This window comes from Conger conger, chromosome 13 (genome assembly GCF_963514075.1).
Source record: "Conger conger chromosome 13, fConCon1.1, whole genome shotgun sequence".
Lineage (NCBI taxonomy): Eukaryota > Metazoa > Chordata > Actinopteri > Anguilliformes > Congridae > Conger > Conger conger.
This window is the reverse complement of record NC_083772.1, coordinates 6,017,212-6,034,202: the sequence shown is the minus strand read 5'-3', so window position 1 is coordinate 6,034,202 and position 16,991 is coordinate 6,017,212. Positions and strand designations below refer to the sequence as shown.

The 16,991-nt window shown below is 41.2% G+C and overlaps 1 protein-coding gene across 1 annotated transcript; it reads right to left on the bottom strand.

Moving 5' to 3' along the window:
- Positions 1-206: 206 nt before the first annotated feature.
- Positions 207-13,727, bottom strand: LOC133108711 (sodium- and chloride-dependent GABA transporter 2-like). Its single transcript, XM_061218395.1, has 14 exons — positions 13,571-13,727; positions 12,853-12,987; positions 11,903-12,043; positions 11,236-11,326; positions 10,058-10,190; positions 9,667-9,801; positions 9,428-9,531; positions 7,218-7,342; positions 6,532-6,644; positions 6,045-6,182; positions 5,110-5,212; positions 1,761-1,861; positions 917-1,087; positions 207-336 (listed from the first exon to the last, which is right to left on the bottom strand). Exons 1-14 carry the CDS (start codon positions 13,719-13,721, stop codon positions 223-225), a joined length of 1,755 nt encoding a protein of 584 aa, XP_061074379.1. The 5' UTR covers positions 13,722-13,727; the 3' UTR covers positions 207-222.
- Between the last annotated feature and the right edge of the window lie 3,264 nt (positions 13,728-16,991).

Below are 16,991 nucleotides of genomic sequence, written 5' to 3'. Positions count from 1 at the left end.
TACTTTAGCCTTTTTTTCGACTATTCATTTGCCTTTCGTTTTTGCCATTGTATTGGATCTCCTGGCTACGATTTCAGACTAATAAACAACGATTTTGGATTATCCTGTGGTCTGCGTTTGGGTTCTCAGAGCCGTACATAACAGAGAGTTGGGAAGCAAAATCAGGTGTGTTACCAGGATGTAGCCCGTTAAAAAATACTTCACAAATCTGCAAAATATGAATTAGTTGGTCATTAACTCTTCCATCTCTGTGGCAGTAATTGCATGTTCTCGCTCAGCCATTTGCTTCCGGGTCAGGGGGAGGTCATCACCAGGGTGACACAGATCAGACCATCTCTGTCAACAGAAAAATAATAATGGTAGGGATCTTGATAAGCAAGTGTTTTACACAATATAAATATGTAATGTATTTACAATGTACAAAACAATGCCAATGATCTGTAAAATATTTAAAATCAAGTTTTATAAAAAAAAACATCTTTTAAAAAAAGAGAAAAGAGCAACTCCATTGTTTGGATCTGCTTTTAGGTCCATTCAGCACCAAACCAAAATGATGACATAGCATACTCATCATATATTTAATATAAAATACATGAGTGAATAGGTTTTACTTTAAAAGATTAGTTTTTCTTTTCTAGCATAAGCTCTCAAGTAGATAAGACTCATAGTGTGCTGCCTATGTAGGAGTAAGAGTGGAGACTATTTTTCACTACATATTGTACAGGACAGACAGCTCTATCCACATCCACCTGCCTTGAATTTGGCTCATTGCATATCTACTGATGTTTTGAGTGTGTGTGTGTGTGTGTGTGTGTGCAATTCGGTAAAACACTGTTGGCCCTGGGTAAGGGGGTGGGACAGTGAAAACAAGGCTATCTTTCAGCACAGCTGTGGAGACACGGGATCCAGGCCTCACCTGTCTGAGAGTGCCAGTGCTGATGGAGAGCTTGACCAGACTCCACCCCGGCACCAGTACGACAGAGGAGAGGGCCAGCAGCCAGCCCAGCATGTACGCCCAGTCTGGATACACATACCAGCGGTTAAAGGTCAGGGGCTGGTACTTCACCAGAGAGAAGATAAAGGATCCCTATGGGAGAGGAGGAAGAGTGGAAGGTTTAATAAATGTTACAGACACCATGCTGCCATTGTGTCATAGAAGTAGAAATAGCATGAATTTGAGTTCAGTTGTTGAAACTGGGTCACAGTTATGCAGTCAAAAACACTCAGTGACCAGTTTATTATTTCCGAGACTTGATTTACTGATCATCTGCTGTCGTATCCCACCCACTTCAAAGTTTGACATGCTGTGCATTCAGACTCAGCATGGGGCCCCTTCAATTGTACAACTCAGCAGCCTTAGCCTCTCCAGACTTCACAGGAATTCAAATTTCCAGTCTTATCCTCACTTGCAGACTGGACGATTTAATGGATTAGCCTACATGTACAAACTATAACAATAATCCAACTTTTAAAATGAGACCAGGAAAATGTAACCTACCATTTATAATTTGTTTACAAATGCCCAGTTTACATATGGCATTTTCTTTTCACATGTGAATATTTTAGCTTTCCTGTGCACAAAACATCTTGTTTGTGCTGCAATTCTCATTCAATTGTATTCATTTTGCTGAAGTTTGCAGTTTAATAAATCTGAAATGCAACATGCTTGAGTTGTGCAATGATGAGGTTGTCCTGTAATACGCGAGTCAGGCAGATGCTCTGTCTCTGGACATCCCATAGTGGGGGTGAGTCAAACTCACCAGGGTCACCAGTGGGGTGAAGTAGAGCCAGCAGAGCTTAAAGATGAGGCTGGGCCGTTCCCCGGTCATGTCCTCGATCACATCCATCATGCGCTCCGCCCCTGCTCCAGGGCACATGGGAATGACGGTGAGTGTAGTGTTATGTCATGCATAACGGGAGATTCCACTGGGGGGGGAAACCCTTGCTTTGTTTTATAAGCTGACTGGGACCCACAAGGTTGGTGGTGCGATCCCCGGTGTAGCCACAATAAGATCCGCACAGCCCTTGGGCCCTTGTCTTCTTCTTAGTCTAATCAACTGTAAGTCGCTTTCGATAAAAGCGTCAGCCAAATGACATGTAATGTAAGCACAGTGGAGCAGTGCGTTATGGAATTGCTGGCTCTCTGGCTTAAAGTTTGCCCTTTTGAAGGGGTTTTGAGTGTTCTTGGTATTCAAGATCATTCATTTGCAGTATTGTATTGGCATTCAACTAGATACCGTTTAATCAAGTCAGTAATTGTTCCGTTGCTAAAAAAAACCAAACTTTTTAAAAATATGAATGGCAAAAAAGGAATTTGGAAAATTATGTGAACTGGGGGTAACAGTTTCAGAGAAGTACAAATGCTTGTACTTCTCACGATGACCATGTAATAAAGCTGGACCAAGATTGAAGTCTGCGTAGGCCTAAATTATTCTGAAATTAATTATTCCTCGACAGTCAGTAATTTTGAAGCTTGGTTCAATTCAGAGAGACTCTACCATTCTCTGTTTGTTTATCTTTTTCCCTTAAACCAGTTTTTTTTTTTTTTTTCCTGAAGCAAAGTTCCAATTATAAGGCCGTCCTTGTGCATTTGACATTCAATCTCTTCCTTATTGGTCGCCCTTACATGCTAACAAGTTTTTATCTGGGTCTTTATTTTTTTAAAGTAGGCTCTGTCTATGTGCCTTGATGTGCACATTTTGAATTTCATAAATTTGATCAGTCAACATTGATCACAGAAGCAACTGCATTTGCATGAGCAAAGGGTGGCACTATTTTAAAAACCTTTGAGTATAAACTTTAAGCTCGATATGCGGGCAGGACAGTGAGTACTTTTGAATATCCTGTTGGGTGACGTTATGTAGTAGTTGAGGGGACATTGATTGTTATTCCAGTGTCAAATATACAAATAAGAACTGTATGTACTTTAGATTGTTTGCAATAGACCTTGGCATTAAAAGCTGTCGAACCTGAACCCAGACCTGGGGCCTCATTTATAAACGTTGCATATGCACAACAGAACTTTCTAAGCAAACTTTGGCATTTATAAAAAACGAACTTGACGGGAAAATGTACGGTCCTCCACGGAAACTCTGACCCCTGCGTACGCACATTAACTGGAGAAATGAGAAACTGCGATTCCGATGGCAATGGGATGAAACGCAAGAAATGGTGTGAAATTGATACTGTTGTGTCCTGTGCCTTTAATGCTCCTGACGTAAGACCAGGAAAACAGGAAGTGAAACAGGATGTAAAAAGGTAGAAAGATTTGCCGGGAGTTGTGGCTGAGTATGGCTGCTGTAAGGACGTGCTTCGTCCCTGTTATACTTATTGAAGTGTTGTATTGTTGAATCTCACTATACGAGTTCTCTCCCTTCCTAAGTGCAACACAACATTTGGCGACGAGAGAAGTCAAAAATGATACACAACAGATACCACTGTGTAAAATAAATCGAAATATTACCTCTCACGTATCATATATGAAGAGTTAATCTGCAAAAACGGATAAAAGCCTCTCTTACAACGAATAAACAAACAGCTGTTTGATTGATGCTCCCTGGAGTGCCCAAAAAACATGATTTAGGATGATAAATATAAACAGATGTTGTTGTAAAATAATCCCTCAAATATGTAGACGAATTGTTAAACAATACTTCATGTTATTAAATGCATTCTCATAAATAATATGGTGAAGTCGGACAAATTACGCTGCACTGATGCCGTTTACAATGCGTCAGTCGGGCAGATACGAGTGCATAGTTTCATATATTGTTATCATATTCATATATTATGTTTTATAATGTGTTTATTGTTATGGATTTTTGTTTGTTTTATCTCTTAATTTTGTAACTGTGTTTTCAATGGTGCTAGACAAATAACGTGTATTATTATTATTATTATTATTATTATCATCGTCATCATCACATTCGTTGTGCAGAACTGTTCGTCATTTACAATCAATCAGGATAATTCCCACACCTGTAGCTTTTCAGAGGCAATCAAATGGCTGAAATCCCTTTTCTTGGGCTTCTTTTCAGCGTTTGCCATTGTCGTCTTCGAGAAATGCATATTCATTAGGGGTGTTTCACTGTCTATTTATAGGCAACTGTGGGCGGGACATGAAGCTGGCAAAGGTGCGCCACATTTAGAGTTGATTGTGATTTATAAAGGAAAACTGGCGTGGGACGTGCGTATGCACTGTTTTATAAATCAGAATATTTTTGTGCGTACGCATGTCCTGGGTTTCATGCTTACGCAACCTTTTGACGTGAATCCTACGCAATTTTATAAATGAGGCCCCTGAGGATTTGGCAAAGCTTTCCCCAAGCCATGTTGAGAATGGCTTTGCCAAAATTTTGGCTCAGACATGGTAGTTCTTTTGTGTGTGCCCCTGATAATACTGATAATACTTCAGTTGTCACACGTGCTGCCATATACAAAATGTCATCTACACTTCGGGTTTCTATATCTTCAACTAGCATCTGAATCATGATGAATTTCTCAAGGCTGCGACTTGACACAGACTCTATCTCAGAGACTTGAGACTTGGCTCAGAATTGCATTTAATGACTTCGTCTGAGGTATACAAATGGGCAAAACCATAAGAGTTTCAGAGAACTACAAATGCTTGTACTTCTCTCCATGATCTTGTTATCAAGCTCGAACCAAGATTGAAGTCTGTGTCTGAATTATTCGGAACTGAATTATTCCTCGACAGTCAATAACTTTGAAGCTGGGTTCAATTCAGAGATAATCTACCATTCCCTGTATGTGTATTTCTTCCACCTTAAAACAGTTTCTCCTGTCTTTGGCGATGAACGAAAGGAAAGTAGACCATGTTATGCTCTGTCTTGATGTTTCATTTCATACATTTTCTACATTTTTATTTATTATTTTTTTATACATAATGCCATTTGCCTTTTCTGTACATTGTGAGTACTTTGTTTCGATTCTTGTCCATAACCCATTTCCACTGGGTGCCATTTTTTTCTTTTCCATTTCCAGTGTTGCATTGGAAAGGGACAGTTTGTTGAAAGATACACTGCACTGTTTGTGCAGTAATACAGCCAGCTATCTTCCTAAATCCATTCAGCAAAGTCCTGTACTCACCAAACAGCCAGCCCATGGCCAGAACCTTGAACACACACAGGAAGAACATACAGGCCCCATTACAGGCATAGTAGTCCAGGAGCTGGAACACATACATCCCCCCCTGGTGAACAGAAGGGAAAGGACAAGAACAGATATTATAGGGAAACAAGTCAGGGTGAGACCAGAGATAGAGTACAGAGATTTGCTGCCAACATGAATATCAGGTTTCACCTTCAGAGGATGACTATGAGTACGAAAACTGGGTTAAGCCGAGCAGAATGAATGGGGGCCAATGGCAGTTTCATAAAATCAGCTCCGTCAGATGTTTTTATTTTGAATGGGAGAAAATTCACAGGCGTCAGAAACATAATGAGAATTTCTTAGCACGTAGAATGAAAGTCATGTAGCCTCAGTGCTAGTGGAAATGGGATCATTAAACAACCTCTGATTGTATCTCAGCTTATAATTACGTATTTGCTAGAAATATAGACCATGTAACAATGACAGCAATGCTCCAGTTACTCTTTTTTAACTAGATTGTATTGACCATTTCATAGCATTTAGCTCAACTGACCACCACTTATTCTACTCTGTTTAGCAATGCCACCACACTGTCCCCTAATGGTCAAAGTATAGCACTGCACTATTTTTTTCATTCCACTGCAGTCATTGGAGGTGGAACAGCTTTCTCTGGCCTTTTTTTTTCAGCCTCTCTCTATGTGCTTTGGTGAGACAGAGGAGATCTGTGCTTTGTATGAGACCTGAGATTGTTGTAATGATCAGACTGATGCAAGTTTGAACTTTTTCATATGGCCTGTCGTGCTGAACAAGGTAGTTAATCTGAACAACTTCAATCAAGTCAGGATTTAAAATTGGTAGAAATTAGTGCCTTATGGGAAAATTGATAGTGTACACTGAAATGTATTTCTATCTCTCCCCAGCTATCTTCTCACCTGTGTGACCATCATAACATCAAAGACAAAGCAGGTGAGGCAGAAGAGCAGGATGAAGATCTCTCTGCGCCCAGCCCTCCGTAGTACTTTGGGAAACAGGTCCATCACCGACGTTATCACCACTTCCATCCCCACAAACTGAACAGCAGACGGACAGCACAAGATTCACCAGAGAAAGAATTGAAAAAACAAAAGAAAGATAATTGACCCACACTAATGTTTACCGTTTTCCTGCTTGTGTGAAACTATCCACAAATACATCTTTATTAATTATGAAATGCTCTCCAGTTAGTCAAGTTTTGCCAAGTAATCTAGCTGTTCTCTCTGGTAACCCAGCATGATGCCTTGCAAGCTCATTACAGCTCCCCTTCATGTTGAGCAAGAACCAAACTGGAAGGATCTAGAAGTAAACACGGCCACAGACATTATCACAGTATCACAGACTCAGCAGCCAGGAATGGGGACCAGCAGCCAGGAAACTGATTACCTGAGTGTCCAGGCCCAACAGGATGATCATAATGAAGAAGCAAGCAGCCCACAGCTGAGGTAGGGGCATCATTGCTACTGCTTGGGGGTACGCAATGAATGCCAGACCAGGTCCTGGGAGCAGGGAGCAAGGTAGAACAAAGAACACAGGAGGAAAGTGAAGGAGTCAGAAGGAATGGGAGAATAATAAATGAACCTACCATTCTTACCCAGGTCATATTCCCTCACAATACAGTCACACAGTTCTGCATTAAGCAGATGCTGTTATGCAGAGCACCCTCCACAGATGACCTTTTTACATACTGTCCGTTAATACAGCTGGACATGTGAAGAGTTAATCGCAATACGTGATCAATGCCAAATCCGACATAAGAATTCAATAACAGTGCCAAAACATATTGGTCAACAATGTGACTTGTGTCTGAAACACATTTATGACATAAAACATGACATATGACATGACACAATTCTCAGGATTTTGCACATAAGTCTCTCGAGTTTGCAAAGAATGGTGCTAAAGCAAAAAAAAAAAAAAAAGATCCAGTGAGACAGAAACACCAGATTAATGGGAGAAGGCAAGCATTGGTAAAAGCTAACAGGAAGGTGACAGTAAAGTGGATAGGTCACAGCAGTAGAAGTCTAAAAAAAGAAGTCTAAAAAATACATTTGACATACTGCACAAAGTACCTGATTCTGCCACTTCTGCGATGGAGACACCCTGCTCATGTGCCATGAACCCCAGCACAGAGAAGACCGCAAATCCTGCCACCAGGCTGGTCCCACTGTTCAGCAGACACAGCCATAAACTGTCCCTGTAGAAACACCACCAGGAGGCTAAACATTCTCTGACCAGCTCTCATTTTTGCATTTATTTTGTTCAACGGTGAAAGAAATTAAGTGTTCACTGCCATGTGTCATACAGGATATGTCAGGCACCAGAACATTTAACCCAAGCGCGAGACAACAGAAGTGAATGTTAAAGACTTTATTAACTTCAGAGCAGTTCAGACAGGCAGTTCAGCAAACAGCAATGGCAGAGATTAGGCAGTTTGTAAGTGAGTCCAGGCAAAGATTCGGTTTCCAGGCAACAAGGGTAAACCAGAGAGTGGTTGAGGTCAAAGGCAAAGGGTTGAAAACAAACAGACAGTCCAAACAGAAACATAATCCAATATCAAAATCCAAAAAACCAGAGGGAATACGAACACAGCGGGTCAAATCACAATACGAAGGAAATCCAAAAACCAAAGTCGAAAACAAAGCAGGACGCACAGGAGATCAGACAGAAAACCGCTGGAGTATGGCTATAGCACATGACAATCTGGCAACGAGCGAGACAACCGGGGGTTTAAATGTAAATGTAAAGGTAACGAGAGGTAATAACAATCAGGTGTGCAAAACAATCCAGGTGAAACAAATGACAGTGAATGAATTAACTGACTACGGTGAGCACAGAGGGTAACAAAGAATGAAAACGCCAAGAACGTAGACGCAAATAGATAATAGAACCTGACAGGATATGTGTTGGTATCAGAGTATTACACTGGACAGAGCTGCATATTTATAGTTAAGAACCGGCCCGTTTTCCTGCACATCTGTACTGTGGGTAAGCTTGTCCTTTTGTAGTGTGTTTGACTAATGTGAGAGGTGGCTAACCTGTGTTCTTTAAAATATATATAGCTTGGGGTTTCACTTATTAACGTATTAGTATTAACCTAATGTGTGTATGACAACTCTTTTCCCTTTAAATCAGTGTTTAAGCATGACTTCTTACATGTCACCATTAACTAAAATGTCTTTGGAATTACTTTCCTTCTAAATAAACACTTTTACCCTTTAAACACTCTTATTAGCTTAAACAGAACTACTACTTGTCTTAATTAACTTAAAATATCAAGAGTAGTCATTAACCACAACTGTTTTATAAAAAAGTATAAAATATTTACTTAGAAAGTAGAACTGTGTTTAACTCTTTCTTTTCAAATATCAAATGTCACATCAAATGCATTAAAATGAACAGCAAAACATGGGCCCAAATAAATAAAATAGCCGGCAATAAAATAACCTAGCTTGAAATATATAATACCCAGTTCAAATGATTCAGGCCTGAATGTAGCTCGTGTACGTTGTAGCCTAAAACAAACTGGCTGCTTCACCACGCAGGCAAAAACAAAAGAAGGGTACCTTTATTCAATGGAATGTAGCCTCACACGCGCAGGTTCCAAGGCGGCAGGAGTCGGAGGAGAGATGACGAGAAGAAGCACGTGGATGAAGAGAATATTCACAGGGCTGAAGAGAAGACTCACGCAGTTGACGATCTCGGCAAAGTCCACCATTCGGCAACGCTATCCGGCTCCGTCGGGGTCCATACAAAAGGACTAGCCACTAAGTCAGCAGCTAAACTCAACTTCTTTCTGTCTTCTTGTGCTGAGCAGTTCGCTCAAAACTGACAGAACTATCACCATTAATGTTTCTGTAAGAGTCCTGGTCGAACACTTTCACTAAAAATAGTGTTGACATTAACTTAACAGTTCGTGTTCACGTTTTTCCATTCCACTCACTTCCTTGTCCTCTGACCTCGAATATGATTGGCTCATTCACAAAAGTTCCAGAAATAAAACAAATCCACAAAACATGTATGTACTTCTTTCTTCCTTATTCTTACAGGCATATTTAAAGCATTTTCACATATTTTTAACACAACAAATAATTAACCTTTTAAATGCTGTATTCAGTAAACCATGAACATTACACAATATTCATTGTTCTCAATGAGCAAAATCATAACTTCATTGCTGGTCAATGAATCTTAAAATTTTTAACCTTTGCTATTCATTAAACTATGAACTTATTTATTCCTTTATATTCTTACGAATACATTTCAACAGGGTTACACTTACTTGTAGCAATTGTTGTTATAGGTGTTGTAGCTACCCAGGACAGTCAGAGAACCCACTACAACACTGTAGGAGAAGAAGATCTGAGCTCCTGCGTCCATCCACACCTGCAGTGACATCACAAACCTTGAACACATTGGGTTTTGCTTCAATTAATTTTGTCCCTGGCTGGGTGAAATTAAGAAAGAGACATTTTGCTGTGACAAGGTGAAAAGGTGCAGCTGGCGTTATGGAGTACTTACCTGTGGGTCTGCCAGGCGGGAGGGGTCAGGGTACAGGTAGAACTCCACCCCCTGCAGAGCTCCAGGTAGAGTTAGCCCTCGTATCAACAACACCAAAAGCATCAGGTATGGGAATGTAGCTGTAAAATAAACCACCTGGCGAGAAAGAAAGAGAAAAGGAAACTGATTGTTATTTCTGTGGAGAAATATAAATAAATAAAAGTATGAAAAAATAAATATAAAATGTCAGTCCGATTTATACTGCATGTTTGATTCCGTTGATTCTGTTAAATTGAAGTTCTGCACCCGTCACTATGTGTTGAGCCTTTTACTTAGTTGGTCTCAATCTTCTGAGAGGGAACCTGTTTAAAGAAATTCTTTACTTTTCTCTGTCAGTAAATTGGGGACAGACCTTGCCTGTAGACTTCACTCCCTTCCAGATGCAGAAGTAGCAGATGACCCACATAGTGATGAGGCACAGGAGCAGCTCCCACCTCACACTGCCCACCTCCTCAATGCCCCCCGAGATCAGCAGCACACGTCTCCTGGGACGGGGGGAAGAAAGGGAAAGAGCGAGCAAGAAAATTAGGGAAAGAAAGGGAAGGGAGCAGAGAGAAAGATATAGTTTAACATGTTAATTTACATAAAAAATATTTACATTTATCCCATTGTAGGAACCATGATTCTCTGCACACCCCATGTCCACAAATAATGAACATTTTCTCTAGTTACAGATCTAATGTATCTATCTCTTATGCTTCAGAAAATATTATTGCACAAGCTGTTATGTACTGTTCAGAGGACCCAAACGCAGACCAGGGGATATTCAGAAATTGTTGTTTATAACAGTCCAAGTGTCTAAGACAGGTAATCCGATTAACAGTGCCAAATCGAGTTGCAGAAAGAATCGTGAGTAAACTGTCCAAAGTAAAAAATCCAGAAAAGCAGAAAGGCAATAGTACAAAAGGGCAAGGCAAGAGAGATGTCGAAAACACAGAGCATATGAACTATGAACGAATAAGCAGAGGACCAGGTAAGATTAATGAAAAATAATAAATTACAAGAATAACAAAATAAACTAACAGACAAAGGAACATTACACAAGCATAAATGTGAAAAGGTGAAACTAGGCCAATATGCTCCAGCCCCACATATACTTGCAAACTATACCCTTACACATCACCTAATTTATTTTCTTAGTGACACTCTTATGGGGCATAGTGGTTAAGGTAAATGACTGGGATACGTAAGGTTGGTGGTTCTAATCCTGGTGTAGCCACAATAAGATCTGCACAGCTGTTGGGCTCTTGAGCAAGGCCCTTAACCCTGCATTGCTCCTGGGGGGATTGTCTCCTGCTTAGTCTAATCAACTGTACGTTGCTCTGGATAAGAGCAACTGCCAAATGCCAATAATGTAATGTAATGTATTATCCAGAGTAATTTATACAATTTACAGACATTTACACAACTGAATATTTACAGAAGCAATTTGGGCTTAGATTTGAACCCACAATCTCTGGTTTCCCAGTTCTATAACCTTTAATCGTGTGAAAGAGGTGCAGCCCTACTGAAGTCAGCCTGCAGACTTACTCCCAAAACTCGGTGGCTGCAGAAGATGAGCTGTTGGGCTGTTGGGTCCAGTTTGCGGTGAGGTTTTGATTAGAGAAGTCCACACAGTGATCTGAAGCAGAGAGAGTAACCTTTCTTAAATCATCAAAACAGACTCATTGCTCTTTGCAGTGAATCTACAGGCCATTTTAAGGTTATGTTCCACCGAAAATGCATCTTTCGTCTTCCAGATAATTTCAGAGGTACATACTTCAATTATGATGAGGTTTGGACTTGTCAAGATAAATTCCAACAAAATATGTAAATTCTCTCATTTGCATACTTTATTTAATTAAAATTTTTTTAAAATTATTATTATTATTTTTATGTTCAGCCATTCCAACTCACAGTAATTATAATGCGAGCGGTTTTGGGCTATAACAGGCATGCATTGTAATTACAATAATATATTTCTCATGTTTCACTGATCTGAATTTACCGTCCTTTTTTTTTTTTTTCTGTCACTCGGAAGGAATGTGGGTCTTTCGTACGCACATGCTTTGTACCTTTATCAACCATGGATTGTAGGTGGAGAACATGTTGCCTGTATTTGAGGTGTTATTATAGCCAGCCTAGTGTCGCTCAGAGAAGGACTTTTTGCCTGTGGTCAGTGTGTTCTGCAGGAGTTATACCACATTTCATACTTTACCTGAGTTCCAGGTGTTGGAGCAGCTGGCCCAGGGCAGCTCAGAGCTGAAGGAGAAGTACAGGTAGAAGAGGGCCCAGGCCAGGATGATGATATAACACATGCACGTGTAAATCAGGATCAGCTGACCAGCATAGCCAATCCCTGAGACACGAACACACACACATACACCCATAAACATACACACAGACACACACACACAGTTTGGCAATACCAATCATTGGTTTGAAAGCTGCTTTGTGCAATTAATAGTTATGAACATGCCTGGTGTGGTTTCTTTTCCAAAATGGCTCCCTATTTTCGATATGCTCCCTGGTGTAAAATCAAGCTATGGCCAGCTTGAAATACCAGCTACCAGCTGTTTCAAAACCTAGCTTGATCTGTTTTTTTTACAGCAAGACTGTAGTGTACTATTTTGGCCATAAGCCAACTTGGTCTAGTGTCAGAATTCTTAAATAAAAATGGGCATACATTTTAGGGCACTAAAAATGTCCCACAATGTACCATAATATCTAGCAAGCAACCATGGCTACTAGAAAGGTGAAAGTTAACCATGATGATTTGTGAAACGTTTGTAAAGCTTTTTTCTTTTTTTTCTTTTTACTTTAAGTTCAGCAGTTTCTCCACTACAGTAAGTGGCACAGTTTCCTAGCTAGCCTCTTCTTATAGTTGACATGACTTACAATTCGCCATCTACCATGTCTATTGGGCAAAGGTTGAAATAGCAAACTTCTGATGCTGATGCTCGTCTTTGGGCATTGAGTGATAACATTTGATTCAATATCAAAAGCAGAACCTCTAAAGAAGTATTGATTTATGAACCAAGTAAATGGTCTGTGGTTTTCTAGCTATTGTATATGTGACTGACACTCCATTGCTGTTACTCTATTGTTGGTAAAGCCAAAGTGATCTCAGTTCTCCCCATTTGCCCACAGAGGTTTCTGGCCTCTCACCCTCAGCCAATGGGCACAGCTTCCTCCAGCAAGTGATGCCCCCCTCCCGGGTGTACTGCCCCATGGCAGTCTCCAGGAGGAACAGGGGTATCCCACAGGTCACCACAAAGACCAAATATGGTATAAGGAACGCTCCTGCAGACACACCCGCAATCAAAGGTAACATTTCAGATAAATATTCAATCACTAGTCTCACAACTGGTATTTGAACAAAACTAGAGATTGAGTGTGAGTCTGATTGGGAGTTTCCCATAATGCACTCCAACAGTATGCAACATGTACACAAACTGACATAATGAGCAGTAAACATTACACCACTCAGAATCAATAACTATATAAAGCAATATACATTTGGAGCATGTCTGTACTTTTAACATGTACGTGAATCAGAAGTTCATAACTCTCACAAACATCCTTACTTATGCTCATTAAAATTCATTGACACACTTTTACATGCTCATTGAAATGTACCTGATCACTCACATGCTCACTCACACTCACACTCACACTCACACTCACACTCACACTCACACTCACACTCTCACTCTCACTCTCACTCTCAGTCTCAGTCTCAGTCTCAGTCTCAGTCTCAGTCTCAGTCTCACTCTCACTCTCACTCTCACTCTCACTCTCACTCTCACTCTCACTCATACTCACACTTACACTCACGCTCAAACTCATGCACTCGTACTCACATTCATACACTCATCCCACTCACCGCCGCCGTTCTTGTAGCAGAGGTATGGGAACCTCCACACGTTTCCCAGCCCCACTATGTTGCCTGCCACTGCCAGGAGATACTCCACCTTACTCCCCCACTGACCCCTCTCCTCCAATGGCCTTTCTGCGGTCTCCCTCTCCTTCTTCATCCCTTCTGCTGACCGTTCTACAATCTCTGGACTTCTTCTCTTTCTAGACACAGTGATGGAGCAGGCTGAGATGAAACAGAGGCTTATGTTTAACCTGCTAACTGGGAGACACCTCCTTACATGTGCAGAATTTGTTTCTGAGATACTGGGCCAAGTAGTGACAAATTACCAATGAGTGACAGTGTCTTTGTAAAGGACCAGCATTTCTGAAAACATTATGTATGAAGTGAGTTAATCATAAACTTTATTTTTACAATTTTTTGTAGCGTGCAATACTAGAATTTGCATGCTCTCCCAAGCAAATGCCTTCATTCATGTGTTAGAACAATTCATTCACGCACGCACACGCACTCACACGCATGCACACATGCACGCACACACACACACACACACACACACACACACACTTACACTATCTCCTGTCACACCAAACAACTTCTTGTTGCCCTTGGGAAGCTCAGTGCTTGGAAGGCTATATGAGGTTGAGGAATGGCGGAGAGCCAGGAGCGACTAAGGGTAATCCCTTGTAAGTGGGCACGCAAACGTGTCCGCCACTAAACCCCGGGAGGCAGAGGAAACCGAAAACAATTCGGAGACAGCTCCGACCAAATAAAGAAAATAGCCCCAAAAAACGGCTAAGGGAAATAAAGCAACCCTTAAAAACCAGGGCGAATAACACAACCAAAATGAGTGCTAAAAGGCGAGCACTGTAAGCCCGGACCGGGGATCCCAAAATAAAAGTACAACCTAGTATAAAAGACTAGGTAAACAAAATAAAGAACCGTGAGTCACAGCTCAGGAAAACGCACAAACCAAAACACATACCGGAGACAACGTCCCTCACCCACAGGCTCACACGAGCTTGAAAACAAAAGAGAAAAACAAGAGAACCTATAGGAAGGCGTTCGCAGTGTACACACACTAACGAGCAGAACACCTTCCTTACCTTTTTTTCTTTTAAATGAATGCGAAACCCAAAACCAGCACAATACCTGACTCATATAACCACTGAGTCTACCATGTGCTTACCAGCTTGGTGACAGAGCAAACAGTGACACCAAAGCGTCGACCGATGGTCAAAGAGGGTTTTAACGTTATTGTATTATTATTACAGGGCTCCCACAGCCCATGAAAGTTTGTGAATTTGAGAAAAATATATAAGGCCGTCATACTTTTGGAAAATGGACATGGTCCTTGACAGTGCTTGAATCCACAGTTGAGTGTGTTTTGCAGAAATGTCACAGACAGGCAATCTGAAACCGAGCGCGGACTAGCAAATGGCAGAATAGGTAGTTTTGTTAGTCATACGGTCCACGGTCAATAGCCAGCAAACAGCAGCAACAAGGATAAGGCAGCTTGTGATGATGCTGTAGGACAGGGTGCATTGTTTTGTTATCTTGGTATGTACTGGTGCTCACATACTAGTACTCACCACATGCAGTACCATGTAATTCCAAAGGAGGGAAGAAGGGGCATGCCATAGGCACACTCCGCCGCCGTTCTTGTAGCAGAGGTATGGGAACCTCCACATGTTTCCCAGCCCCACTATGCTCCCTGCCACTGCCAGGAGGAACTCCACCTTACTCCCCCACTGCCCCCTCTCCTCCAATGGCCTTTCTGCGGTCTCCCTCTCCTTCTTCATCCCTTCTGCTGTCCGTTCTACAATCTCTGACCTTGTTCTCTTTCTAGACACAGTGAGCTGAGATCAAACAGAGGCTGATGTTTTACTGTACCTGCTGACTGACAGAGAACTCCTTACATGTGCACAGTGTACCTGAGATAATGGGCCAAGTTACCAATGAGTGACCTATAGAATAAAGACTAAGAATAAAGAACAGTCACTTTGTAAATGACTAGCTGTTCTGAAAACACTATAAGTAGGCTAATCATAAACTTTATTTTATGTCATGTCTGTGCCCTTTTTGTCATCAGTGTTTGTCAGTTATCTGTTTCATGTCTAAGTCCTCAACATTTTCCACTTTTCGTTGCCCTCTGTCCTTTCCGTAGTCTGTCTTCCCTTTCATTCACATTAATTTGTTTCACCTGTTTTCACTTCCTTGTTATTGTGCACACCTGTTGTTATCTGTTACATATATACCTGCCTGTACATCACCCTCTTCTGGCACCTGTGCAATGGTTTTTCACTGGTTCATCTGCTGAGGCACGCCATTACCCTACATTTCCTCATTCTGAATGTGACTACGCTTTAACTGAACGTGTGGTGAGTGAATCTATTACACTTCCTGATGCACTGTGAATTTTCCATAGGTTTCTATTGGCTTTGCTGTCTCTGTATATTACACAGTATACTCTACGGGCTGAACTAAAATCACTGCAGTCTCTGCACTCCAGAATAGAGGACTTGGCCTTCACAGACTTCGGTCTTACATACTGTGACAATGACTTTGCTTCATTGACATTGTGAGGTTGGCCGGGTGGTTGAGGCCCAAAAACCGAGACAAATCCAGATATGCAGTCCAGGTGCTTTTATTTACACAGTGGACACCAATTCCGTGCAGCAATAGGTACAGTGCAGGCCCGGCCAAAATAAAACAAAATAACTAAAGGAAAACTAAATAGGAAAAAAATAACTAAAAACAAAACAGGCAAACAAAGAAAAACTCAGCCCTGCACTAGGCAATGTCCCTTTTTCTCCTGGGCCCTTGCAGCTCTCCACACTGGCTGGTCCCTTTGATTTCGGCAGCAACTGAACCAGAAAAAACCCCCCTGGAACTCCAGCCTCCTCCCTTATATCCGCATGGGTCCTACTAAGAGAATATTGATTAGTAATTAATAATCAATTATCCCCTGGGAGGTTAACACCTGGTCAACAACATATCCACACAACTCCAGATTACATTATAAAACATTATAATACATCTAAACAATGTTGTGATGAACAATGACAATTTAAATAACATTGCTCACCGAAATACCACTCAACACCCCTCCAACTCTACCATACTTGGTGCCTTCCCCGGGAACCCCCCCTTCATAAACACCTGGTACCCTCCAGTACAGGTTTGGCAGTTCCGGGTCTAAACAGAGGAGCGTGAGAGCAGAGAACAGGTAACAAACAATTGGTTGTCTTTACCAAACACTTAACAATAAATAAAAAGACATTCAGTACAAAACTAGTCTGTGTCTTTTTCTCTAAAACACTTTCTTTCTAACACTGACCCACGATGGAAAAATACTAAAACATTAACTCTTGGTCGGCAGGTCTCCCAACATTAACAAACAGAAACAGCCATACTACTCCCACACCAC

Bases quoted from the DNA above. Each gene is read 5' to 3' on its own strand.
- LOC133108711 (XM_061218395.1), bottom strand. From the start codon at position 13,721: ATGAAGAAGGAGAGGGAGACCGCAGAAAGGCCATTGGAGGAGAGGGGT. The intron at 12,988-13,570 runs GTGAGTGGGATG...GTGTGTCTGCAG, and splicing joins CTGCTACAAGAACGGCGGCG to GAGCGTTCCTTATACCATAT. The intron at 9,802-10,057 runs GTCTGTCCCCAA...CTTTCTCGCCAG, and splicing joins GAGTGAAGTCTACAGGCAAG to GTGGTTTATTTTACAGCTAC.